This window comes from Rhinolophus ferrumequinum, chromosome 22, assembly GCF_004115265.2.
Source record: "Rhinolophus ferrumequinum isolate MPI-CBG mRhiFer1 chromosome 22, mRhiFer1_v1.p, whole genome shotgun sequence".
NCBI classification, from domain to species: domain Eukaryota; kingdom Metazoa; phylum Chordata; class Mammalia; order Chiroptera; family Rhinolophidae; genus Rhinolophus; species Rhinolophus ferrumequinum.
The window spans coordinates 322,516-347,915 of record NC_046305.1 but is presented as its reverse complement, the minus strand read 5'-3'; the positions used below and the strand labels follow the sequence as shown (position 1 = coordinate 347,915).

General features: G+C 56.3%; 3 protein-coding genes and 1 long non-coding RNA gene across 18 annotated transcripts in view; 2 read left to right on the top strand and 2 right to left on the bottom strand.

The window, feature by feature from the left end:
* ASH1L (ASH1 like histone lysine methyltransferase) overlaps nucleotides 1-4,416 on the top strand; it is a 115,562-nt gene extending 111,146 nt beyond the window's left edge. For all 5 annotated transcript variants that reach the window (XM_033092167.1, XM_033092163.1, XM_033092166.1 and 2 more), the window contains 3 exons: nucleotides 1,319-1,359; nucleotides 2,224-2,525; nucleotides 2,829-4,416. In XM_033092167.1, the coding sequence (XP_032948058.1) occupies nucleotides 1,319-1,359; nucleotides 2,224-2,525; nucleotides 2,829-2,920 (435 nt within the window). In that variant the 3' untranslated portion in view covers nucleotides 2,921-4,416. The remainder of the gene's footprint in view (nucleotides 1-1,318; nucleotides 1,360-2,223; nucleotides 2,526-2,828) is intronic.
* A 3,009-nt stretch (nucleotides 4,417-7,425) lies between these two features.
* Nucleotides 7,426-16,441, bottom strand: RUSC1 (RUN and SH3 domain containing 1). Of its 5 annotated transcripts, none has more exons than XM_033092182.1 (11): nucleotides 15,863-16,441; nucleotides 13,774-15,225; nucleotides 13,085-13,495; nucleotides 12,027-12,125; nucleotides 11,782-11,858; nucleotides 11,496-11,670; nucleotides 11,309-11,414; nucleotides 11,076-11,122; nucleotides 9,975-10,524; nucleotides 9,301-9,429; nucleotides 7,426-8,095 (listed from the first exon to the last, which is right to left on the bottom strand). In XM_033092182.1, the coding sequence occupies exons 2-11, from the start codon at nucleotides 15,137-15,139 to the stop codon at nucleotides 7,927-7,929; spliced, it is 3,129 nt and encodes a 1,042-aa protein (XP_032948073.1). In that variant the 5' UTR covers nucleotides 15,140-15,225; nucleotides 15,863-16,441; the 3' UTR covers nucleotides 7,426-7,926. The 5 variants fall into 5 exon arrangements, with proteins under 5 accessions (XP_032948073.1, XP_032948074.1, XP_032948075.1 ...); XM_033092183.1 differs by having other exon boundaries at nucleotides 15,871-16,441; XM_033092184.1 differs by lacking the exon at nucleotides 13,085-13,495.
* Nucleotides 13,046-24,847, top strand: LOC117014400 (uncharacterized). Of its 4 annotated transcripts, XR_004421507.1 has the most exons (7): nucleotides 13,046-13,165; nucleotides 17,351-17,509; nucleotides 17,627-17,684; nucleotides 17,936-18,124; nucleotides 20,982-21,232; nucleotides 23,178-23,491; nucleotides 24,124-24,847. It is a non-coding gene; the product is annotated as an uncharacterized LOC117014400 (long non-coding RNA). The 4 variants fall into 4 exon arrangements; XR_004421504.1 differs by lacking the exons at nucleotides 23,178-23,491; nucleotides 24,124-24,847 and having other exon boundaries at nucleotides 20,982-22,351; XR_004421505.1 differs by lacking the exons at nucleotides 13,046-13,165; nucleotides 23,178-23,491; nucleotides 24,124-24,847 and adding an exon at nucleotides 13,631-13,645 and having other exon boundaries at nucleotides 20,982-22,352.
* Nucleotides 16,575-25,140, bottom strand: FDPS (farnesyl diphosphate synthase). 4 transcript variants are annotated; one of them, XM_033092201.1, is made up of 11 exons: nucleotides 24,854-25,140; nucleotides 23,838-24,050; nucleotides 23,599-23,740; nucleotides 22,389-22,529; nucleotides 19,120-19,200; nucleotides 18,876-18,998; nucleotides 18,432-18,520; nucleotides 18,272-18,344; nucleotides 17,597-17,674; nucleotides 17,384-17,518; nucleotides 16,575-17,011 (listed from the first exon to the last, which is right to left on the bottom strand). In XM_033092201.1, the coding sequence occupies exons 2-11, from the start codon at nucleotides 24,029-24,031 to the stop codon at nucleotides 16,811-16,813; spliced, it is 1,257 nt and encodes a 418-aa protein (XP_032948092.1). In that variant the 5' UTR covers nucleotides 24,032-24,050; nucleotides 24,854-25,140; the 3' UTR covers nucleotides 16,575-16,810. The 4 variants fall into 4 exon arrangements, with proteins under 4 accessions (XP_032948092.1, XP_032948091.1, XP_032948094.1 ...); XM_033092200.1 differs by having other exon boundaries at nucleotides 23,599-23,761; nucleotides 24,854-25,138; XM_033092203.1 differs by lacking the exon at nucleotides 23,838-24,050 and having other exon boundaries at nucleotides 24,854-25,128.
* Between the last annotated feature and the right edge of the window lie 260 nt (nucleotides 25,141-25,400).

Sequence of the window (25,400 nt, the reverse complement as noted above, 5' to 3'; positions counted from 1 at the left end):
GTGACGCTGTGCAGACAGACCTACGCTCTGCCCGTTGTGTAAAGTACAGCACACACAGTCATGTACAGCACGTAATACTTGGTAATGAACGAGTGTTACTGGTTTATGTGTTTACTACACTGTACTTTTTAATCATTTTAGACTGTACTCTTTCTACTTACATAAAAGCAAGTTTACAGAAACCACGTGCTGTGTCACGCCAGCAGCAGCCTCACACATCGCGTGTTGTTTTGTAAATGTAGTGTAGCTTGTGTGCTGTGTGTGTACAGTCTGCAGTAGTTACAGTAGGCCTAGGCCGTCACACCCACTCCCCACGCCCTCACTGACCCCCAGAGCAGCTTCCGGTCCTGCAGGTTCCATCTGTGGGGAGTGCCCTGTCCAGGTGTGCCGTTGTTCTCTTTTATAACGTAGTTTTACTACGTACGGCAATGGCTTAGATACACAACTACTCACCATTGTGTTCCAATTGCCTACAGTGTTAGTACAGTGACCTGCTGTACAGGCTTGTAGCCCGGGAGCAATAGGCCACACCGCAGGCTGGCCTGGGTGTGGAGCAGGTTACGCCACGTGGGTGTGTGTGAGGGCCTCTGATGTTCGCACGGTGACCAAAGCGCCCAATGACACATTTCGCACCCTTAAGCGGCACACGGCTGTATTACCCCACTACCCAGGAAGTCACCTCTGTTAACATTTCACTATCAGCCTTTTTCCTATGTGTACTTTTTCTCAAATTGTTGTGAACGTACTCCTGTTGTTTTGTGCCTTTCCATAAAGCTTTTCACTGCCCATCTGTTTGCTGTAATGGAAGCCAGGACTGGCTTCTGCATCCTTGAGGCTTCTTTTAGTGGGCGTGTCGTAGCTGTCATCCTGGAAGGCTTAGAAATAGTCCGACCAGAAACCAAACCTTTGTGTCCCTAGTTTTCCGATTATTTTTGGATTTTTCTAAACTAGATTCTTTCTGCCCACCATCCAGTCCTGCCTCTCAACTAGACTTCTCCGGTCTTCTTGCTCAGTCAGCTGCTCCCTGATTAGCTTTGAGACCCCAATTATGAGTCCTTCAGCTTTGGGGTGGGGCAAGAAGAGTTGTGAGCCAGTGTCACTGTCACTTCAGGCTTACACATTCAAAGAAGCGCCGCGGCCTGCAGATTACTAGAAGTGCTAAACTCCTGACTTTACAGTCACCCACTTGTAAGGGCTTCAGCCCTGTTTTCCTCCTCCTTGACCACCCAACCTCCTTTAGCCTGGGGTGGCCCAGGTCCTCTGCTCCAGCTTTATCAGCTCCTACAATACACTTACCGCTTCCTTTTCTTCTCCGCAGCCTCACTATGTCCCAGACAACTACAAGAGGAACGGAGGGCGGTGAGTCCCATGGGGATGTGAGGAGCCTTGAATGGAGCCAGACCACCACCGACCCGCTGGGCCCAACCCCTAGGATTGGGGGTCCCTGGCAGAGTAGCCCACTGTGGCCAACAGAAAGGGCAGGGAGGGAGGTTAGCAAGGATTAGAGATAGAAGAGAAAAGGGTTTGGGACAGAGTGCTTGGCAGACCCAGAAAAGTCTCTCTCTTAGATTTCTGCAAGCTTTCCCCTTTACCCCAAGGTGTGTCAGCTCCTGGGCCCTTTGTCAAGGAGCAAACGTAGCTAGAAATGCACAGTTTCAGCTGAGCACTTTGGGCTCATCGTTTCTATTTGTGTTTGTTTTGTACATAAAAGGGGTATTTTTGGAGAAAACACTGAAGGCTTTTCTTCAGTTTCTTTTCCTGTTGAATGGCAGCCTAACTGCTGTACCTCCATTGGTAGCTTACATGCGGGAAAACTGGATAACAGGCGTGACGAGAGATGCAGGAAAAGTAAAAACTCCATTTACGTTCTTACTGTGGTTGGCCCATAGGTATCCTCAGGCTGTGCCATGTTTCTCTGTACTCGTGAAGCCGTCAGAACTAGCTGAGCAGTTTCACCCACTCTGTTAAGTTTTGTCGACTTGTTGGATTCCTGAAAGAAAGGAGAAAAATGGAATTTTACAAATAGAAATTAAATTTCAGAGAAAGGCAGTGATTTGCTCAAAAGATAATGAAGTGAAGGCCAGAGCCAAGTTTCTTACCTTTGAGCCAGGGTCTAGCAGCCGAACCCCGGGTCTCAAGCCATCTGAGGTCTCCCCCCTTCACCCCTTCCGTGCCCAAGTGCCCTGCTCGGCCTTACTCTGAAATCGCGTATCCTTCTGGCAGATCATCCTGGAAGTCCGAGCGCTCAAAGCCACCCCTAAAGGACCTGGGCCAGGAGGATGACGCCCTGCCCTTGATCGAAGAGGTCCTGGCCAGCCAGGAGCAGGCCGCCGCGGAGATGCCCAGCCTGGAGGAGCCCGAGCAGGAGGGGGCCGGTGCCGACGGCCGCGAGGCCGAGAAAAAGCCGGACGAGAGTAGTCAAGAACCCCAGGCAGCCTGTACCCCCGAGGAACGGCGGCAGAACCAGCGGGAACGACTCAACCAGATCTTGCTTGGTCTCCTTGACAAAATCCCTGGAAAAAATGGTAAGAGTCAGGCTAACATCTAGGGTTTGAGAGAAATGGGAAGTTAGGGGAGAGGGAATGAAAAAGAACCACTTCTGACTCCTTACCCAGAATAGAAAGTCTCCTAAGAAAGATAGAATTCTTTCACGGGCATGAAACTGGGGACGCGAGAGGATCCCTTCCCTGGAGGACAGCGTGTGAGAGCTGGGCTTTGAGGCCCGTAAAGGAGCCATTGAAGTCCGGGGATCTCCTCAGAGCTCACTCACATCTGGAACAGGGAGTGGGCGGCTGCTGTTTGATGAGCCCCCTTGGTTCTGTTTTCAGCAATCGACGTGACCTACTTGCTGGAGGAGGGATCCGGCAGGAAACTGCGAAGGCGTACTCTGTTTATCCCGGAAAGCAGCTTCCGGAAGTGAGCCGCGAGGGGCGAGCACCTCCAGCCTCTGGGATCCAGAGCAGCTGGTAGTCCTGCCTCCTGTTCTCTGCGTGCAGACAGGGGTGGGCAGGTCCGGCCAGCAGGGGCGTGGGGCCATGGCGTGGACATTCGGTACTTAGTAAACCTCGGAGCTAGTGGAGAGGAAGAGGAGGGTCTGTCTAACCCGGATGGCTGAACTTGTTTTCCTCTCCAGCTCTTTACCCTGAGGGTTAACAATGCAGGGACGAGGGAGAGCACGTTAGGGGACCAAAACCTTTTGGCTCCCCCAGCACCCGCCCCTCCCTGCCACCCCTGATCCCAGAGGCACTGCTTCCTATACCCAGGTGTAACTCAGTCCACAGGGATAGACCCAGGCCGCCCGCCCCTCCCGCATCTGTTCTCGGTGGGCTCCAAGAGCTCCCGCACACCGAGGACACACACAGTAGCTGGGCCTCTGCCCAGATCCCCGACCAGGAAGTCCCTCTGTCCTTGCTCAGCCAGCTCAAAGTCAAACAGGAGTGGCCACCTCAAGCACTTGGATATGCTGCCTGCCCCGCCTCTGCCCCAGTTGGGGGGGGGGGCAGGGGCCCCCCAGTCAGCAGGGCCCGTGCTTCCTGGACTGTCTTAGTGTGAACTTCAGAACCTGCCCAACGTGTTCTTTCTAGCGTGAAGGCCAGGCCCCCGCCAGCACATGTGCGGTTTACGCGCTGTAGTTTGTGTGTCTGCTGTGCTGTGCGAATGGGAGATTCATTCCAAGAGAAACTCGTTTTAAAAGCTACATAAAAATGAACTCTAACCCCCGCCAAACAAAAGTCACTACATGAACTGTTGAACAGTATTCACCTATCAGAGTATTTGTTGTGAGTGTAGATTATCAGTTGAAAACACTACCCTTATTTTAATTGTACAGTTTTCAGTGTCCATCTCTTAAAGAGACAGTGTTCCCCTCGCCCCAGTTCCATCTCTTCACCCTCCTGTTGTCTTCTTCATCAGGAGGGAGATCAGGGTGTTTCCTTCCTTCCCATTCTCTTGACCAGAACTTACCAGACAATACTGTCTCTTTAAAAATAAAATTTAAAAAGCTTTGCTTTGTTGTCCTCTCAGACATACATATGCATATATGTTTTAGATGTTCTTATAAGAGAAAAGATGGTTTTTAAATGTGCCAAGTTGTGTGTGTATATATATATATGTATGTACATATATATATGTATATATATATATCTGCTGCGTGATTAGTAAGCAATACAGTAGTAAACAGGTCCCCATTACTTTTTTCTAATACCGGACCAATGCTGTCTGATTGTACATTTTCCCTTATGATGACGACGCTCTGACTTGTTTAGGTAGAAACATTGACCACCTTCCATTCCATTGAATCTTTTTCTTTTTCTCCTTTCTGTGTCAATCTTGAGGGAAAAAAAAAAAAAAAAAAAAGACCGGGGATGCCAGAGGTCCCCTTGAGCAGAGAAAAAGCAGAATAAATATTTTATTAAAGAAAAAAGAGAATTAAGAAAATAGTTTGGAGTATTTTCTTACTGTAGAGAAGCACTGTACGTTACTGAGAGGCCTGGGTATCAGACGCTCACGTGTGGAGCTGGGAAAGCGCATGTCCAAGCCCATTTGAGTGGTTTCTTTTGGTTTTCATTTCAGGGAGCCAGGTGGGAGGGAGGTGGGGATAGGGGCACTTTGGGGGTCTCCTTTTAGTCAAAAGCAGGAAAGTGACAAGAAAGAGTTTAAAATTCAATATTTCCTTTAATAGTGTTAAACACTAAAGTTTTAAAAAAGACAAAAAAAGAAAAAAGAAAAAAACTTTGTAAAATGCGAAAACAGAAGCAAAAGACACTACGCTCTGTCATTTTATCTTTCTTTTGTTGAAAGACTAAAAACTGAAATGTTTTTTAGACAATCAAATGTTAGGTAAGTGCAAAAACTTGTTTTTTCTTACTGGTGTAGAAATTAATGCCTTTTTTATTTTTCGGTTATTTTATAATAACGAAATAAAAAGAACCCCCTAGCTGCCAGGTGGGTTTTGGTGTTTGAAATGCGGGGCAAAGCACTACATCACTGCAAATAGTTACAGTTAGTCTGCATGTCTGTAGGCTGTGTGATTGCGGAAAATATAAATGCTGCTAATATATTTCCTTTTTACAAAAGCATATCTAAATAGATGATTGTTTTGATGTTAATCTTTGTAAATTATGTATTACCAATTTTAACATTGGATGTAATTGCATAAAAAGCTTGCATCTCAATCCTTGAAAGTCTAGTATTAAATGGAAAAAACTTTTCCTAACTACAGAGTGGTGAGCTTGCTATTTTTTTCCTCTTTCCTAGCCTCCATTTCTCTTCCAGTGTCTTCTCCATCCTGTTTCCAAAGAGATCTTTTTAAAACCATATCTTCAGCATCCTGGGCCCCGCTGGTTACCACCGGATGAAGCCGTTTCCTCAGTACTGGGACCTGTCCAGTCTGGGATAACGCTCATGTCCATCTGTCCCTTGCACACACACACCATCTCATGTAATGCTCATTCACAACCTCCAAGGGTGGCAGTAATAACTTCCAGCCACATTTTTTAGCCTACCATCTTAGACTTTCCATCGTAAGCAGTTGACATGTGTTCATTTATCTGCTCAATCTTCAGAACAGCCCTTTTAGGTCAGCACCAAAACGCAATTTTATAGACGAGAAAACTGAAGCAACGGAGAGGTGAAGTCATTTGCCCAGGACCATACAGCTCGTGAGTTAATCCTCATACTTGCCCTCTGTAGTTACTCCCATTTTGTGGGAGTGGAAACGAGCTCAGGGGGGTTGGTTAGGCAGCTTGCCCAGCTCGCCTCGTCACTAGTGTTGGAGAAGTTCAGAATTGTCATGTTCATCTGCAGACAGCAAAGTGGCAGGAGTCACCACAGTGTGGTCCTGCCAGCGGGAGGGTCAGTCCACTCCTGCCCAGAGCCCTACGGAGTGCTGCCTGCTGTGGGGCTGACAGGTAGGCTCGAGTTCAGCTGGAAAACGTGCACGGAAGCACCAGGACGGCCGGCTGCAGGGGTGCCGTCCGCACTCCTGAGGTCCCCCTGCTGACAACAGTCTCGCGACTGCAGGACAGTCCCTTAGACGTTAATGTTTCTTCATTTGTTTTTTCCCCTTGAATGTTTTTAAACTTCAGGACCTACTGTTCTCTTCTAGATAATACATAATAGTAATAGAATACTAAATTGAATTTTGGATCAATGTTTGGTCTGTTTCCTGACGCTCTACAAGGAGGTCCCACTGTGCTCTTACCTGCCGCCCAGCCCTCAGGCCACCAGGCGCTGACGGCAGGTGTCACCAGGCCTCACTGATGCTCCGACAGCACTGAGCTCAGGACTCTTCGAGTAGGAAGACCCACTCTAAAACCAAGTACTGGGCACAGGAGTCAGAAAAAGGAGAGGGCAGGTAGAATCATGGAAAAGAAAAGCTGTCAGTGTGAAATTTCTGCAACTGTAGACATCACAGGCCCCCCAGATCAACACTGGTCCCCAAGTATGGAAGTCTTCACTATGTACTGTTATACCTGCAGACGTTATAAAATGCAACTTCTTTTGCAGTAGTAATTGCAGTTGAAGAAGCGTCCCAAGCTGGAGCAGTCCAACCGCTAAGACTACACCTAGGACTCCAGGTGTTGTCAGAGCCCAGTGGAGAAGCGTCACCCCAGAAAACAACTGAGATGCAAACCAAGGGCAGCCAAGCACAAGACGCAAAAGGAGCGCAAGGAGCAGGTGAAAGATGCGAACTGGCCAGGAACGGGGTCCAAGAAGTGAGAAAATGCCAAAGTGTGAGCCATTGGCGTCTCACCGAGCCTGCTCCTGGGTACTTAGAAAGCTTTGGCCTAAGCCTGTTTCCCTCTCCTGTCACCAGCCCACTGCCCTCTCCAACCACGTTCCCAGAAGCCAGGGGAAAAGACCAGGTATCCCCCGTGTCACCTCGGCTCAGCTTCCCCCAGCCGTCCGGTTGCCTGCTTGTAACCACAGCTACCTGTTCTTTAGGCCTTGGTGATTGTCCTCTAGCCAATCGTTTAGTGACATCCAGCCCATCCTGGACTCCAGAGTACCTGGGCTACTCCCCTTTCACAAGACGGAAAGGAGGCTCCTTAACTCCTAACAGTAACGGATGTCAGGTTCTTGTGCTTCTGAAGTCCTGTCACCGCACCATGCTGATGTTAAGTAGGAAAAAAATGTGTCACTTGTTGCAACCCTGTAATCCTCCCCATCACCCCAGATCTGATGAGTACAATTCAGGGGCGAGCTAAGTCTCCCTGCTGTCCCCATTTACTCAGGCTCCTGCCGCATCAGTCACAACGAAGCAATCAAGTCGCAGGACAGACGGAGGGGCCCTTCTGAGAGTCAGGCACCGTGGGGGTCACGTCAGCCCTCAGGGAACAGTAAGGACTGACCTGGGCTTCCATAAGGGGGTCTCCCTCCTCTACCCCACAGGCCGTCCGGAAACCAACAAGAGACACACACACATTCAACTCCCACACTTTATTGCAACAGGAGGAAGGAGGCCGACCACCACCACAAGACACCCGCCAGGGGTGTCTGGACTTCAGCACCTGGTACAACACGAGGACACAATAAATACATTAGGCGACATGGGATGGAGGGTCACAGCTGGCCCTTCATTGTAAGAAGAGGCGTCCACTGTACTGGCAGCGTCCACTTACACACCAAGAAGGGAGCGGGGCTGGATGGCCGCTGTGCAGAGAGGAAGGGACGTTCCCTTATGCAGATGGGGAAGAGGCAAGATGGCATGGAGGGAAATCCCTTTGATATACTTGGAAAGGCATGGGAGGGAAGAGGCAGATTTCTTTTAAATATCAGCAGAAACGGATATGGGAGGCAAGTGTCACTTGGTGACACCCGGGAGAATGCTTCTGGGATGATCGGTTTACACGGGTTAGTGTGCAGAGGCCATTCCGTTCCCGGGTGACAGGAGGGAGACAGGCGCAGGAGCAGAGGGTCCCGGGCCTAGAGAACAAGCGAGGTGTACCCCACGGGCACCAGCCCCTCCGCCCCATCCCGCCCGCAGCGCAGCCAGTCCTCATCCACGGTGGCGAGGACACGCAGCACTTCCCCACGCCGGAAGCTCAGCTGGTCAGGTCCTGCGGCCGAGTGGTCACAGAGCGTGCGGACTGCCCTGTGGGAGCCAGAGGGAGAGGCTGCGATGAAGTGCGCTGGGTGCTAGCTGTGTCTCCCACTGTGTGACGCGTCCCTTTCGGTTCAGCTCAGGGAACACTGATGGGCTCACGGGGACCATCTACCCACAGGCGGATTCTCGGGGCCCCTGCGCTCCCGAGCTCCAGCCTGCTGCTTACCTGACACGGTTTACACGTCTGTGGACTTCACTTCAACGGGAGCCAACTACTTACAACCTGCAAACCATTCCCGCCTGTGCCCTCTGCTGGCAGACCGCACCTGCCACCTGCCACCCAGCTGCTCCCAGCAAATGCCTCCGGTCGCCACCTGCTTGTCCTCTGAAGCCCTGCATAGGATCCAGCCGCTCCTCCTGAATCGCAGGCTCCCTCCCTGCACACAGCAGGCGGTGGTCCTTCCCAGGCTAAGCCCCCAGTGGCTCCCACTGCCTCGGTGAAGTCCAGGCTCGTGCCTCACCCACTGGGGCCTCTGGCCGCCCACTCACCACTGCCAGCTGCCTCCCCTCCAGCCACAAGCGGCTGTGCACCCCCAGTTCCCCCTTAGCACACCTCGCCTCCGCTTTCGCATCCTGTTCATTCTGCCACATGTACACCCCACACCATCACTGGGCCTTCCCCGAGTCCCCAAACCTGGGGAAGAAGCCGTGTCTCTACGGCCCCAAAGGACTTAGCCTTCCTCTCCCAGAGTCTTTACCACAGAATTTGCACGGCTGGTTTCCTCACTGGTAGCTTCACTGGACCACACGCTCCCTGAAGGCTGGGGCACCCCTCCCCTCGCAGAATGCTTGGCACATAGTGCTTGGACGTATTGCCGAATGAAAGACAAAGCGAGAAGCCTAATTCCGTGGACAGAGAGAAACCAAAGGAAGCCAGACCCCAGAGTAGGAGCAGCCCCTGGTGCCAAAGTAGGACACCCCACTAAAAGGGAAGCCCCAGCCCTCAGGGCACACATGTGGGCACATGCACGTCCATGTCCTGCGCCACATGGTTTTCTAACATTGTGCTTAGGTCTTACAACAAGCATAACAAAGGCATAAATTACCCTCCGTACAGAGAGAAACGAAGGCTCAGAGATGACTGTCACACCAAGAGACAGCAAAGATGGAATGCAAACTAAGCACTGCTGATGTCACAGCCCTCCCCTGCGCACGCGCACACGCTCCCTCACGCACACCCGGACCCTCCTTACGTGTGGGTCTGCAGCGTGCTGGGTTCTGAGGCCTCGAGCTCCTCAGGAGAACAGGAAGTCTCGGGAGGTGCCCCCCACTTCACCAGAGCCAACACACTCACTGTGGGAGGCAGCCAGCTGGATGGTCTCCTGGAGGAAAGGACACAGTCACAGGTCACCCCACCTCCAGAAAAAGAGCCCAAGAGCCCAGGGCTTTGGATGAAGGACGAGGCCGAGGGGCCTAACCGTGGCTCAAAAGAGGTCAGGAGTTGGTCACTGCCAAGCAGCGGCTGTGGGACCCAGGTGGCTTTAGGGTGATTAGGGAGGTGACGACAAAGGTCTACAACACCGGCAATCACAAAGGGACCTGTGAGATCCAGAGGCTCCCTGCAGCGCCTGAAGCCACTACAGCGCAAGCTGCGTCAGACCCCAGAGCAGAGTGCTGGGCACATTTCTTTCTCTCGAAGGGACACATAGTGGTGTTTTGGCGGAGGGCCAAAATGGACAGCCGTCACCTACATACCTACTTAACCATTCAAATGTAACCCCTTCAGAATGGAGCCATTTTTAGCTCATGGCTGTAGAAAAACACTGCCAACCTCTGACCTGAAGGACCCCTGTGGAGTTTCAAAGTAGGATCGCTGGGGGCTCTGGGAAGGAGTCAGAGGTCATGGAAGGGCCCAGAATCCCATTACCTGGACTTCAGAGCTCCACCTGCCGATTCTGTGGGGCCCCCAGGCGCTCCAAACAGTCTCCCCAGCCATACGCCTCTGCCTGGTGCCACGTCCTCCGCGGGCTGCGCTCTCTCCTGAGCGCCCTCAGCCGCAGTCCCGGGCCGCCTGGATCCCCAGCGGGGAAGGGAGAAGCCCTCGGAGCCCCCAGAAGCGTAGACCCGGGAGGCCTGGGTCAGCTGCTCCCACCAGCCGCCTGGTGTGGGGGTACTTGAGGGAGCTGAAGGGCCTGGAGGGGTCGCCCCAGAAGCCCCACGAAGGCTCTGGGCCAGCCGGCCCCCCCAGTGCAGCATGGCTTGCACAGTCTGCTGCAGGGCTGGGGGTGAGCCCGGAGGGGCAGGGGCCGGTGGCGGGCCCGGGGGCAGCTGGTGGTGGTGCTCAAAGAGCAGGTCCAGGTGGAAGGTGAGCACCGACAATGGCTGCAGCAGCAGCAGCAGCTCTGTGGACAATGAAGGGCAGCCGCCCCGGGCCAGGGCGAAGAATCCGGTGGGCAGGTACAGGAGGGACAGCAGGCCTGGGGGAGAGAGGCCAGCATCAGCCCCGCCCTGCGCCCGCCCACCCAGGCATGTGCAGGGCACTGGGGCAGACAGGGACATGGTGGGGACAGGCAGACACATCCCTGCCCACGAAGAACCAAGGCCGAGCGGGAGGCACATGTGGAACAAGTGGTGACAACAAACTAAGTGATTGGAAGTGGCCTCGAGGGTCATGGGAGCAGAAGGGGGGGTGGAGCCTCAGTGAAGGAGAACCCCAAGGATGAATGAAAGAAATGAGGGGGCAGGAGGGGCCTGTTCTAGGTGGAGGGAGGAAGCAGAAAGGACTGGCAGGACCAGGGATGCAGGGAAGGAGGCGGAGGCCAGATGACGAAGGCCTGGAGGTTACAGAGAGGACTTGGGTCTTTCCCCCTCTGGGCTACGAGACTCCTTGCTTTTTAAGCAGAAGAGTAAGAAGATCTGAGACGCGGGTTAAGATCATTCTGGCCTCAGTGGGGACCGGCAGAACGGATCCCTTTCCCTCCTCCCTCGTAGCCTAGCAACCCCATCCTCTCCCATTTGAGCCTCTAACCTGCATCTTCCTGGAGGCTGGAAAACCACAGCTCCAACTGCTTAGTGCTGGGGGGGAAAGGAGGAAACAGGTTCAGGGGAGGAGGACTCCAGCCTGCTCTGGGCAGAACGGCAGATGAGACTGGAAGAGGAGCGGCCTTCTCTGGGAACACGGGGCACCACTACTGTGTCCCACCCACCATACCCCTGCCGTCTCCAGGCTGTGGGAGGGGCGCCAGAAGGACGGCCACTCACTTGAGAAGGCCCAGAATGAAGGCATGGAAGCGGCTCCGGCTGCTGGTCAGTGGGGCCAGACGGCTGACCTGGTTATACAGGGTTCCGAGGGTCCGGGTGCTGGAGCCTGGGGACACGGGGTGCTGTCAGCCAGGCCCCAGCCCTGCCCCAGTGGCTGTCCTTGCCCTGTCACACTCGCCCCCTTCACCTGGCTTCACCGATGCCTCCACCACGCTCCAGGGGCTGCTCCTGCGCTGCCCGGTGATGAGGTCCTTCTTGAAAGGCTTCAGCCCGTCAGCCACCAGGGCGTGGAGGGCCGGACAGAGGGTGGTCAGCACCAGGTGCCCCACATCTGGGCTCAGCCGGCTGTCCCCCAACTGGGCCTGGAGGCAGCACAGTGGGTATGGGTCCAGAGATACCTCCAGCCCCCTCCTCCCATCCCAGGGCTACATTCCTCTCCTCACTCCCCAAAACCCTCCCACAGCCACCTTCACCTTTTGAACCAAGTTCCGGGCCGCCCCAAAGTGCGAGATGATTTTATCCACTGAGGCGCTCACAGCTATCAGAAGACCTGGGAGCAGGGCAGGGAAGGAAGAAGTATCAAAGCCCCCTGTGCCTCGGGGCACACCCAAGGGACTTGGAGAGCCGGTTCATGCCATCTGACCATGAGAGAGGAGGGCCGAAGGGAGGTGAGGGCAGCTGATTCCGAAGCCAGGGGTCAAGAGGCAGGAGGTCCTACCTTTCTTCTGCTCCTGCAGCTGGCCAGTCCCACTCTGGGCTTCTGCCATCCACAGTCGCTGGGCCCCGGGGACACCGGCGAAAGACCAGGAACTACGGACTGGAGGAAGGGAAGAACGCGGTGACACTTACCAAGGGTTACCCCAGGACTCCAGGCTTCCGCACAGGTCACCTCCAGCGAGTCCACAGCGCCCCCGCCCTTGAAGAGTCTTGGGAGAGGGGATGCAGGGCTGGGTAGAGCACGGGGCAGGTCGACCCGGGCCCCCGGAGTGAAATCCTGCTCAGATCCCTGCACTTGCCGCCCCTTCCCCGTTCCCATTCCCTTAGGGCCGAGCTCCCACCTCCTCGATCCCGGAAGTCCTGGCGCGGGGACAGCCGCGCTCACCTCCCGCCCGCCCGACTAGGGCCTGTAGGGCGGGAGATGACAGGCCGAGGGAAGGGAGGGGCACCCTGCGCCCGCTCCAGGCCCTCGTCCCGCCCGCGGAGACCCAGGGTGCACGTGGGGAGACCCGACCAATGGAAAGACAGACAGACAGGAATGGGAGGAAAGAGGGAAGGAGAGGAGACCCAAGGACTGGGAGGCTGGAAGGCGCCGGGAAGGGGAAACCCGGGTCTTCCGCCAGCATTCGGTGGAGGCTGTCTCCGCAGCCCATGTGGGGCTGGCCTCACGGGGAAGGCGTGACCAGGACCACTTGGGCCAAGGGGCCCGGGGAGCTTCCCGAGCAAGGTGGGCGCCAGGGAATCCACAGACTGTGTGACCCAAGGTCCCTAAGAATGGACTTGCTGGGACCCCCCTTAAACTCAGTGTGGAAGCTGCACAAGCCCACTTCCACTACGCCCGGGCCTCGAGGGAGAGGGGCAACCTTCCCCCAACACAGGAACCTGGCCAGACTCCCCAGAACCAATGAACTTGCTAGGAATCGGCCCGGGGTCAAAGGGCGGGGCCGAGCCGGGTAACCCGGGAGAAAAAAACTGAAGCAGAGGCCTGGGCGGGGCTTAGGAGTGGGCGGGGCGGCCGCCTGGGGCGTGGCCTGCGGGGCCGGCCCGTGTCCGTCTTACGTAGCCTGGGCGGTGGCGGTGGGCTCCTGGTCCGGCGAGGGGCCTTCGGCGGACGAGGTGGCGGTGGCAGCGTGGGGGCAGGTACCTGGCGGGATGGGGGAGCCACGGCAGGGAAGGTGCTACTTCTGGGAAACAGCGGGGACAGCAGCAGTGCCAGCTCGGGGCTGGCCAGGCAGGGCAGGGCCCCCCGAGCCGGAGGCGAATAGGCTCCCACTGGGGACAGGCGGACAGGCAGCAGCTGCTTCTCTGGGGGACTCGGCGCCCCCAGCAGCCGCAGCCCGGCGCCGGGCCAGCCGGCCAGAGGCGCCAGGAGCAGAGACCCAGCTGAGCCCGTGCCCCCACCCTCCAACAGGGGGCGCCCGTCGGCCGAGAACCGGAAAACCAGGGGCCGAGGGAGCAGGAGGGGACGGGCTGCAGGCGGGATTGGCGGGGCAGGTGCGGAGGGGAAAGAGGGCAGCGGGACCGGCAGCCAGGCAAGGAGGGGCGGGAGAAAGAGGGAGCAAAGAGTTAGTCCCGTAACCCAACGACCCACCCGGTTTCCCTTTCCCGGAGCGCTCCCTGGTAAGGGGACGGGGAGGATGGGTAACACAGAATGGAGGGGAGACGGGGGGCGGGTGGTAAGTAAGCTTTGGAGGCGTGGGCGAGGCCGAAGCCCGGCCCTTCTCTGGCTTCCTCCGGCGGCCTCTTACCCTCCAGACCGGCCTGCGCGCTGGGCTCGTCCGGCTCCTTTGCGGCCGGGGCCTCCTCGCCGGCCGCGGGGCTGACCGCCCTGCCCTCCTCCGGCTGCCCCTCGGCTATGGGCTGCAGCCCGGGTCGGTTCTTCTTCCTCCGGGGAGGGACGGGCGGGGGTGGGGGCCGGGGCGGGACCAAGGCCCAGCCAGCTGGGGGGTCTCGGGGCGGGAGTGGCGGGGGCGGGGCCCGGCTTCGGGACCGAAGTTCCTTGAAGGTGGTGACTTCCCGGGGAGGCGCCGGAGAGCCGCCCAGCGACCCGGTGGGGGGCTGCTCGGTGTCGGGCGAGAAGACTATGAGCCAGTCACTGCGGTCTTTCTTGGCCTGTGGCACGAGGGGCAGCCCCGGGCCCCGCTTGCGCTTCTGGGCCAGCTCGTGGAAGGACGTGATTGTCCGGTGGGGCACCGGCTCCTCGTTGACGTCACTTCTCCATCCCCCATCAATTTTCCCTGCATCTGTTTTCAAGCCAGGAGCAGATATTCCTGCGTTGGTTTTCCAACCGGAGTCGAATTTTCCAGGTTCAGTTTTCCAACTAGAGTTAGTATTCGCATTGATTTTCCAACCAGAGTTATTGTTGTCGGTGATTTTCCAGCCAGCTTCAGTTTTCTCTGTGTCAATTTTCCAAATGGGGTTGATTTTCCAGCTGGGTTCGGTTTTCCCAGCGTCGATCTTCCCGTCATCCACCTCCGGGAGCTCGGCGGTAGGGAGGTCCTGCTCCTCACCCTCATCCTCTTCCTCTAGCCCTGGAGAAGGGAGGTCCTGGCCGGTCGTCAGGGCGTTGCAGTTGGAGTCCAGGCCAGGGCCGGGTGCGGAGGAAGCCCCAGAGCAGGAATCAGGAGAACAGCAGAAGCTGTCGGGAGAGCAGGCGCCAGGGCCTGCGGAAGACAGTGGGGAGCCCTGCTCCAGGGGGATGATGCTAGGCTGCGGGTGGGCATCTTGGTCGCCAGGGAGGTCCCGCGAGTAGACTGAGATGGGGGACTCGTCAGGGCTGAGATCTGAGCAGGAGCTGAGAGAGGACGAGCAGCCCGGGTCCGAGGGAGAGGCAGCCCCCTCTTCCTCCTGTGCTGGGTCCTGCCGGGTTTCTAGGCCGGGCCCGTGGTCCTGGCAGCATCGGCAGGGCACGGCTGGGCTGTTGGAATTGGCGTCCACAAGGGTCCCGCTGCAGGGACCCCGCCTCTCCTTGCCCCCGGTGTCCCCTGGGGGCGGGGATGTGCTCAAGGGCCCTTCGCGTAGCTCAGGACGGCGGGACAAGTGCAGGCCCAGAGATACATGCTGGAGGTGGATGTGGTTGAGGTTGCAGAGCAAAGCCCTCTGAGGGGACAGCATGGTGCCGGCGGCGACGGGGAGGCCTCTAGAGAATCAGGAACAGCGGGCCTCTCACATCCGCCTACCTGGCAACCGCCGATGCAGACCTAGAAGACAGGGATGGTGAACCCCAGCCAGTGAGGGCGCGTAGGCGGGAAGGACACCGAGGTGACTGACGGCTGGAGCTCGCCTGGGAAGTCTGCTTTGTGAAATATTCAAATGAGATGCAAATGGCCATCCACTGGCCTTTAGTTTCCTCTGCAGTGTTTGCAGGTGAAGTCGAATGTAACCCCCCGGGAATGGGGTGGGGAGGATCAGAGAGTGCGGCTGCGCTCTGGATCTCCGTGGAAGTGTGGGGGCTTGAAAAAGGATGCGGCCCAGAATGGACCCCGGGTCCTCTCTGCCGCAATCACTCCCAGAGGAAACGGCCACGGGAGGCCCCGCCCAGATGCTCTGAAAACCTGGGCGGACGGGAGGCGCGTCTGGCTGGTTAACGCAGGAAAGGGCTTGGCGTGGGGGGAAGGACCGAGCCCCAGTCAACCTGTCAGGCCGGCCCGCACAGACCCCGCAGGGCTCCAGCCTACAGGCGAGGTGCACCTACACCCCGCTGGAACCCCCGTGTGTCGGTCCATTCTCTCCGCACTTGTCCATCACCCAGCCACCACCCCACCCCTATTCATTTTTACGACTCCCTCTTGCCCCACCCCGCATTTCCGATCCATTCATTTACACCCGCAGGCCGACCTCCTCACCGCGGTCCTCCTGCAACCGCTCCGGCCTTGGTCTCCTCTGGCTTCCCCGGAATCGCCGGTCCCTGGTCCCCGCAGGTCTCCGCACAGACCGGAGGGGAGGGGCGCTAGGACAACCCACAGCGCTGCGCAGCCGCGCCCCTTCACGCATGGGCGGGGCGGGGCTCTGACCCAGCCCCCAGCATTTGACGTCTCGCTTGTGTCACCCACCCCGGCCCATCTCGCAATTCTAGGGATGTCCTGGGGATCTGGAAGACAAGGCCAGCAGTCCTGGCTTCCGTGCGGACACCCTCCCCCACCCCCGCCCTACCCAGTGGCCAGAGCTGCACCCCTGGCTGGTACGGGCAGTGAGAGCCACAAGGTTCATATAGCGGGTCCTGGGATGACACGGTCCATCCACCCTCGCTTGCCATGCCATTGAGGAAAAAACCGTTCGGCCTGGGTCCGCTGTGTGGAGTTGGCACGTCCTCCCTGTCTGTGTGGGTTTTTTCCGGGGACTCCGGTTTCCTCCCACATCCCAAAGATGCACACGGTTAGGTGACGCTACATAGGTGTGTGTACACTGTCCCCTCTGAGTGGGTGTGGGTATGGGTGTGAGCGAGCCTTGCAAGGGTGTCCTGTCCAGGGTCGGCTCCCACCACCCCCGCGGCCCCAAACAGGATTAAGCAGGTTGGAAAATAATCTTGCTTTGAGTCATCTTTCTTAAATGCATGTGTAGCTCACGTTTATTTCAATGTTTAATACTAAAAGTGTCCTGGGTCTTTATTTAGAAGTTTGGTGTTTTTTTTGACCAAAAACATGTCGTGGGAACTTAACTCTTGTTTCTATCGATTAGCCAGAGCTAAAACTGCAGTCAGTACATGTCCCTTTCCAAGAGCCTGTGGAAGGTCAGCAGACTGACTGGTTGATTGGGCGCCCCCTCCCCGGCCTGGCAGCCTCGAGGTCACTTTTTCCGCTTGTAGATCTTCTGTGCCAGCCTCAGGAAGATGGCGGGGGGCAGAGGCGAGGCACACTGCTCGATGAGAGCCACCAGGCGATTGTAACTGTCCTGCTCGTACTGCGCGAACACGGCTGGCAGGTCCAGTTCCTTGTACAGCGCCGTCACCTGGGCCACCTTCTCCGCCTCCTTCTGCCCGTAATTCTTCTGCAAGGGGTTGGAGGCAGGAGGACGGGCTGAGCCTTCCCGCAGCACCGCCAGGCCCCCGCACCCCGCCGATTCAGTGTCAGTGTCTCCGATCCTGAACTTCCTCCGCCCCATCCCAGTGCCCGGCCCTCCGCTTCCTCTCCCCAGGGTCTCTGAACCCAGGCACTGTTGACATTTGGGGCCAGGTCACTGTGTCGTGGGGACCGATGTACATAGTAAGGTGTGTGGCCCTATTCCTGCCCTCCCGCTGGCACCTCTCAAGGTGTGACGAGAGAAAAGTGCTGATGCTGCCGAATGTCCCATGCGGTGAGCACCAGAGCCCATTGCCTTTCCCCTCAGCTCGGGACCCACAGCCCTCCTCCCCTCCAGCACCTGCAGGATCTGCTGCTGCTCTGGAGAGGCCCGGAGCAGACACTGGACCACCAGCCAGCTGCATTTGTTCTCCTGGATGTCAGTGCCAATCTTGCCCGTCACACTGGGGTCCCCAAAGAGGTCGAGGTAGTCATCCTGGGCAGGGAGCAGAAAAGGGGGTGAAGAGGCTCCGGGGCGGGGAAGGAGGAGGGCCAGTGCCTCGCGCCTTCTTACCTGAATCTGAAAGAACTCTCCAATCTCCAGCAGGATCTTCCTGGCACTGCTGTGCTCCTTCTCCCCGTCGATGCCCGCCTGGCGAGGGGTGAGTAAACCGGTCACCAGAGCTGCCTTCGCCCTCCTGTGCAGCCCCCAAATCTCTCCTCTCCTTTCCGACACCCCGGCCTCCTCATACTCCAACCTCTACCCCCCCATTTTTAGCTAGGCCTTCCTAGACATCATAGCAGAGATTAAGCTGTTGTGGGTGCCCTCAGACTGTCTGTTCTTTCACGAGGATGTCCCTGGGTCATACAGATCCTTCTTCCTAACCTCTTTGCTCCCTCCAACTTCTTTCAGGATGAAAAGGAAAGTTGGAGAAGCAAGGGCAGGGAAGGCAATGAATACCACTGCCGCCCGTGAATGCTGCCTGAATTCTCTCCTCCCGACTCCTGTCCACAGGCAGATGGAGGATTTCTTGTTCCCCTGGGATGGGCCGACCACTTTCATGCCACATGCCTCAGTGAACCTTTACAACAATCCTGTGAGGTGGGGATTGTATCCTCTTATGGCTGAGGAAACAGACTCAGAGAATACCCAACTTGCTCAAGGTCACCGCCACCAGTGGGGGCACCACTGTCCGGAGTTGTGTGCTCTGTGCCCACCTGAGTGGGCAGCAAGGGGTAGGGCACTCACCATGTACATGGCTGCAGCTACAGGGAGGTAGAAGGAGTAGAAAGCTGTCTTGTACCTGACGATAGATTTGTACCTGAGTAGGGGGAGAACAGACTCCTCAGAAGGGGAAGGCTCACTGGAGCCCCCTCACTGGGCAGGTCGGGTTCCCACTGTCCCTCACCTCTTTTCAGTGAATCTGCTGAGATCCACATTGCCCTTGGGGGCTGTGATCAGGTCCAGGGTCTGTCCAATCTCAGTCTGATAGGAACTCTAAGGAGGAGGATGGCTCGTGAGCCGGGCTGGGGAGCCCTGGAATCCTGGGGCCCACATCCCACAGCAGTTGACAACCAGCCAGAGGCAGAAAGGCAGTAACAGTGAGAGCGCACCCCAACTCAAGGCCCATATTCCTACACACATGCAGCCCTTCAGCACCCCCGCCACTCACACAGGGAGAGCCCCCTGTGGTGGCCACCACCACTCCCACCCTCGCCAACTCCCTCGCAGTCTTCCTCTTCCGGGCAGGCCTGGGCCTCCTACACTCTGAACCCAGCTAGATGAGGACGGATGGCCTGCAGGGGTCAAGGCGACCGGCGTGGCCAGGCTGGCGCCCTGGTCTGCAGCCCACCTGCAGGAAGAGCTCCATCAGGTTCAGGTAATAGGGCTGCTCCCGGCAGTAGAACTTCAGCAGTCGGTAGATAGATGCTTCCAGAAGAAATGCGTCGTTCACAGCGTCCAGACCTATGCCTGGCTGTTGGGCAGAGAGGAAAGCAGGCAGGCAGTATGAGCCCAGACTGAGCAAGAGCCTGTCACTCTGGACACCTCGACAGGCTGTGCCCACCTCCCTGTGGCCTGCTCCTGAGCCACGTTACCTTCTGATACCAGCAGCTCTTCCCCCGTCGGGTGAGGGACGCATCCATGATGTCGTCTGACACCAGGAAGAAGGCTTGGAGCTAGGAAAAGAAGGAAGAGTGGAGTGCAGCCCTCGGGGCTTTTGGTCACACTGCCCCGTCCACCAGCCACACAGCTGGTCGTCGAGAATCACTGAGCAGGGACGGAAGGTCGGAGTGGGGCGGCCGAGGGCTCGTTCTGGGCTATGGGACTTTGGCAAGTTACGTGACCTCTTAGGCTCCCACTTCCCAACTATAAATGAGACTGAAACACCTGTTTTCAGACTAAGAGACTGCAACAGATCTGTGACATCTCCAGCCAAGCAGCCCTAGACGGCCCCTGGCATCAGGGAGGCGACGGAACTGCTTCACCTACTGGACTCTTGCCAAAAACATCAATGATGCTGACAGTAAGATTTCTTCGTGCAACCTGACTTTGCATGACTTCTGAAACAAAAAGGCTGTTCCCAGGTTGTCCCGAGGCTGCTGACACACACCAACGGCCAGGAGCGAAGCCCCCTTCAGGAAGCTCACGTGGGGCTGCAGGTCTGATGGGCCTGAACTCATGAGTGACTCCGGGTGACTTTCAGCCGTGGCTCTTGAGCCTCCTGGAGCTCTCCTGAACCCCAGAAAGCTCTCCCACTCCGAGCGCCAGTCCCTGGAAGGCCCCTGAACGTGCTGGTTTCGAAACTAGACTGGGCTCCTCGGAGGCAGGGGCGTTCCCAGAGCTGGCACAGCGCTCGTCCCAGAGCGGCTGTGTCACAAATGCTCGGCCAATAAATAAATAAATGAAATGCCATCATGTTCCCCACGGTGCTTCTTGCTGTCAGGCTATAGATTCTGGCTCCTTAAAACAGCTTTTCAAGACATGTTTTTTAAATCTTCCCCCCGTCCTCATGTGTGCGCTCTGGTGGGTCTGTACTGCTCAGAGGAAGCACCGGACACGACCCAGGGGCTCAGGTAAAGCAAAAAGGGCCGTGCCCACCATTCCAGGCCAAGCTTGGGGAAGGAGACTTCATCTGCACCTCGACCTATTCCCGCACCTTGGCGTGGGGCCTGGACTCTCCACAGGGGGCACATGCTTTATTTACATTGTGTTTGGAGTGACATGGTCCCTCTGAAGCCACTGGTGCTTTCAACCAGCACCACCCCACCACGACTCTCTCCAAAGGGCCCCCACGCTACGGCCCCCCTCAGTCTCCTCTGTCCCCCAGCGGTGATTCTGACCCAACTGCACAACTTATTAGGGGAACTTTAAAAAAACACCAGTGCCCAGGTCCCACACCAGATCAATTAAGTGAGAACTCTCTAGGGTTGTTCATGTGCTAAGTCTTCTCAGGTGTGTGCCCCAGTAGGAGGTACCGGGGAACAGCACACCACCTGTGTCCCATTCTTCCCGAATGGTTAGCCTGACTGTCAGCATGAGAAAACAGACAAATCCAGACTGGGTTACGAGCCACTCCACCAAACTACTGGCCTAGACTTCAAAAAAAAAGGTCAATTATGATGGACGGACTATTCTAGATTAAAGATGGAAGGAAAACTACCAAATACACTGCATCGTGATTGGATCCTGGATGTTGAAATAGAAGCTACCTGTAATGTACATTTTGGGGGCATTAGGAATATTTAAATACAGACTACCCATTAGATAAAATTGTATCAGTGTTACACATTTTGGATTTTGAAATGGTCTGAATGGATCCCCCAAAATTCATATGTTGGAATCCTGCCCCTCAAGGATGATGGCATTGGGAGGCGGGGCCGGGGGGGAGCTGATGGGTCATGACAATGGAACCCTCGTGAAGGGATTCGAGTCTTTTTTTTTTTTTTTTTTTTTTAAGGAGGGCGCAGCTCACAGTGGCCCGTGTGGGGATCGAATCGGCAACCTTGGTGCTACCAGCACCACGCTCTAAGCAACCGAGCTAACCTGTCAGTGCCTGGGATTCCAGTCTTTGTAAGAGACCCCACAGAGCTGCCTGGCCACACCCACCACAAGAAGATACAGCGAGCAGGTGCCAGCTCTGAACCAGGAAGCCGGCCCTCACCCCCCCACGCTGGTGCCTTGACCCTGGACGTCCCAGCCTCCAGAACTGTGAGAACCAAATTTCTGTTGTTTATAAACCACTCAGTCCCCGGTATTTTGTTGCAGCAGTCCACACAGCCTAAGGCAGATGTAATAAAGGTACTGTGGTTATATAGGCAAATATCCTTGTTTTTCGGAGGTAAACACTGAAACCGAAAAAAGAAGAGGTTGAAGGAGATGAGGCAGAAGTAGAAAGACAATAGAAGCAGAGATTAGAACTAAAATCGCCCAAGGAAAAACGGCAGTGGACAGCTCAAATGGCAGCGGGGAGATATGATAGCATTCCAGCCGTGTTTTCCAAAAAAAACACCACTCCCAGGTGAACCCAGGTGCCAGCAGGGTTGACAACTGACTCTACAGGTGAGCTGCTGGCCCTCCAGGTCTCCCTTTCCATGGCCGCGCAGCTCTGCTCCTCTCCTCCACCCCTCCTTCCTTCTTCACCAGTCGCCTCCATGTTTATGGGCATCTCAGCCCGTCCTGATTCCTACAGGGACCCTCTGTCCCCCGGGGCCCTGTCCCTCAGGGATGCCGTCGTCCCTTTACCTCCTTGGAGGCAAATCCCCTTCTCCAGCCCCATGTCGCAAGCTCGTCTGGAATTTTCCACACCCACAGGACAGACAGCTCTACCAGCTCCAGCAGGACCGTGAGTGCCGTGCTGCTCCGTCTGATCTCGTCACCACTCCCTCCGGAGCCAGTGGCTCCTTTCCTGGGCGAGGCACCTCACTACCACCTATCATCCACCAAATCCTGAGCGGCTCATTGCCACGCTTCAGGGCATGGCACCCGCCCAGGATTCACTGCCTCCGTTACTAATGAAAGCTTGAGGCCAGGCCACCAACTATCAGTGGGCCTCCTGTTTCCAATCTCTGCTCTAGAATAATCTTCTGGAAGAACTATGTCCCTTTGCTCAGAGGAGAGGTGACACGTCTATGCCCAGTTCCAAGGCCCTGGCCCACAGGAAGCCTGCAGGTGAAATGTGTACCTACTGGCAAGAGTGTCTGTTAGCCCGTAGGTAATTCATTGTGTAAATTCGGCCGCAGCACCCAAGAGGCACAGAAACATAAATAACCCAGAAACGAGTTTCAGGCCCATCCTTCCCGCTCCCACCCAGGGCACCCCCACCAGGAAAGCTCTTCTTCTCCGGCCCTTTCCCCACCCCTCTCACCAGTTCCACACACCAGCCCACAGTCAGGGCCCGCTGAAGACTGTCAGCATCCAGCTCTCTCGGCTCCACCAGCGTCTTAAGTGTTACCAGCACCGTCAAACCCCGCTGGTACTTGCCTCCGATGGCATTGTACTCCAGGACCTGGGGGGCAAGGGCAGAGGTACAGGCCATCAGCGTCCACAGAGCAGCTTCTCATCCTTCCCGCTCCTACTTCCAACCGCAACTCCTCCTCCAGGGAGCCCCCAGAATTGCTCCTCTTTTGGTTACTTCCCCAAGTCCTGGAACGCAGCTAGAGCAGGTCCCCAGCCCCAGGCTCTCTCTGTAAATTCATTGTAGTCCTCAGCAAACAATAGTGCAACGTGAAAATCCACTCCCAAGCCCAGGGCAGGGATTGAACCCAGGAGCACTCTGTTCGTGCTGTGGACTGGCGTGCTCAGGTCTGTCATCCTCTGGTGCCAGCCCTTCCACACCTCCCCCAGACTTCCCCTCACAACCCAGACCCCCTTTCCCAGCCACTTCCTCCTACCCACAGTTCAACCTTTCTGCAAATGAAAAGCCTCCCTCACTGTATTAAAGACAAGCCCCGCCCCTAAAGTTAGTCAGAGGAGAGCTTGCAGGGGACCCAGATTGGGGGACCCAACCCCCATCCCCCCAATGGTATCTCCTGCTGGGGCCCTCATTTGCCGTCTGCTGCTCTGCTGACAACCTGTCTAATTCACTGGGGAGACTTTCCTTTTATTCTCCATCCCAGTGTAGACAAACCTCCTCCTTTTCCTTGGTTCCCCTCAGGCAAATGAGACAGCATTTATAAAAAGAATTAGTAGACGCTCCAAAAGAAGCCAAGGAGTAGGCAACGCAAGTACCCCAGCAACAGTGTCTGTCCCAGAGCGGGTTTCTGATGGTACACGCACGCCTCACGGAGGCCCCTCAGACCGCCTTCATCCCTGGTCCCTGCCGACGTAGCACCTTATGACTTCCTTTCTCCACCAAATCAAAAACTCAGAGCTTCAGGAACTTCTGCAAAGCAGTTTGGATGACCCGCCAGGAATGCTGGCACCGGCCCCTCCACAGCTGACCTCCACGGCTCCACAGGAGTCACTCAGGTGAAAGCCTGCCCCCACTCCTGTCCAAAGTTCCCCCCACACCACAGCTGGATCCCACACACACCCAGTGAGCGAAGGTTCACTCCCTCAGATTGCAAATCCCTCACCTCCCGGAGTCGGGCCACAGCATCTCCCGTGTCTGGACATTTCATGTCATCTTCAGTCAGCACACTGACAATCTGGGGGAAGTGCTGGAGGAACTTCTCCTTTTCTTGGTCATAAACATCCAATTTCTGGTCTCCATTCATTCTGAGGGAGGAGTAAAGTGCTCTGAGAAGAAGGGGGACAAATCAGAAACCTGATCAGCCGCTGCCTCCCCAAGACCCCTCGCACCCACTACACTCACCGAGGCTCCTCTGTCCACGCTTGGCACCAGCAGCGGCCACTGTGCCAGGCCCCCAGGACTGAGCCCCTGTACACCAGGGAGGGCCGCCGAAAGGGACCCAGCCACCTCTCCAGGGGCACCCAGCAGGGGGCTGGCAGCAGGAAGACCCCCACAGATCTCAGCCAGCGGGACAGGGGCATCATGGGGGGTGGCATAGGGAGGAGGCACCGAGCACTGCAGGGGCAAGCACCAAAGGCAGATACAAGGTGGCAGCTCCCCAGGTCACCCCCCAACCTTTGACTTCCAGGCCCTGGCCACGCCCTCTTCTGGAATGAGCTTAGGGGAATTAACAGAAAGGAACCGCAGGCAACAAAAAGTATGACTGAGTGACTGAGACTCAATGCCACCTAATTTTATCCTCAACTGTCAATTCCTTCTCCAGAGAGCCTCTGAAATTACTACTCTCTCGGCTTCTACTCCCAGGTTCTGGGGGCACAGCTAGAAAGGTCCAGAGTAAAGTGCCTCAGGACTAGGGGAAGTAAATCACCCAATTTCAGAGATCAAAGTGAGGTTCTGGGAGGTGGGAAAATACGTTGGCAGCGGCGGCGCCAAATCTGGAACCCAGGTCTGCCTGGTAGGCGGGAAGAGGCATCCAGGCGGAGATGCCCCAAGAAGAGAAGAATTGGAGCCAGAACCCCTGGGTGCTACGGCCATGTAGCCTGGGGTTCTGAGACTGGGCATCCCGAGCCCCAAAAGTAGCTCTGGGACTGCGGACACAGACCCGGAGCAACTCTGGGTGAGTGAGGAGGGTTCGCAGCAGAAGAGCAACCCAGGTTTGGGCATATTGGGGGTGCCAGGAAAGCACGACAGACCTCGGGCCTCTCCACACATCCAGAGGCTCGGCCAATCGGGCCCACAGGCCCCCAAAACCGGGGAACTCCGACACAACACACCGGGCCTGTGCCTCAAAGTATCACGACAAAGGTAAGGCCGAGTCTCTATACCCTGCCTCCCATCCCAGCCCTCAAACCTCTCACCTGCTCCGGGATGCCGGTTCTCAGTCCAGATGGTAGGCGAACTAGTTCTAAAAGCTGTGCCTGCGCTCAGCTCAGCTCCTTGGGTCTAGTAGTTCTCGATCCTATTGCATTGTTGAAGGAAATGCTTCATTAGACTACAATTCCCGGCATGCTGCGCGAGGGACAGCGCTGACACGATCTAGCGTAGACAGGCTGCGTGGGACCAAGCCATGCTGATTGGCTGCTTCTCCTCGTAAGAGCATGGGGCCTTTTAACGAACAACCAATAGAAGGGCTGCGCCCAAGGCCAAAAGACGAGCGGGACCCGACTGAACAGAAGCGGGTGGTCCTGGGGGCGGTACGTAGTCAGAGATTGGAAACTGGCTGCTCTGGTCCATCTTCCTGTTCCCCTGAATGTTCCTACAACCCCAGCAGGACCAGCCAGGTTTGTCATTTACTGGTTCTCAGGCAAGTCATTTAACTTCTCTGACTCCCCGGTTAACTTCCTTAAAACTGGCTTTGCTCATCTGTTAAACTAGGATAATACCATGAGATAGTGTACATAAAGT

Bases quoted from the DNA above. Each gene is read 5' to 3' on its own strand.
- FDPS (XM_033092200.1), bottom strand. From the start codon at position 24,031: ATGCCACCCCCCATGATGCCCCTGTCCCGCTGGCTGAGATCTGTGGGG. The intron at 22,530-23,598 runs GTGAGGGATTTG...CTTGCCCCCCAG, and splicing joins CTGTGGCCCGACTCCGGGAG to GTCCTGGAGTACAATGCCAT. The intron at 17,675-18,271 runs GTGAGTGCCCTA...ACCCCTCGCCAG, and splicing joins TAGCTGCAGCCATGTACATG to GCGGGCATCGACGGGGAGAA.
- RUSC1 (XM_033092182.1), bottom strand. From the start codon at position 15,139: ATGCTGTCCCCTCAGAGGGCTTTGCTCTGCAACCTCAACCACATCCAC. The intron at 13,496-13,773 runs GTAAGAGGCCGC...TCCCGCCTGCAG, and splicing joins CGCGCAGGCCGGTCTGGAGG to CCCGTCCCCTCCTGCTCCCT. The intron at 12,126-13,084 runs GTAAGACGGACA...CCCTTCCTCCAG, and splicing joins ACCGCCACCGCCCAGGCTAC to TCCGTAGTTCCTGGTCTTTC.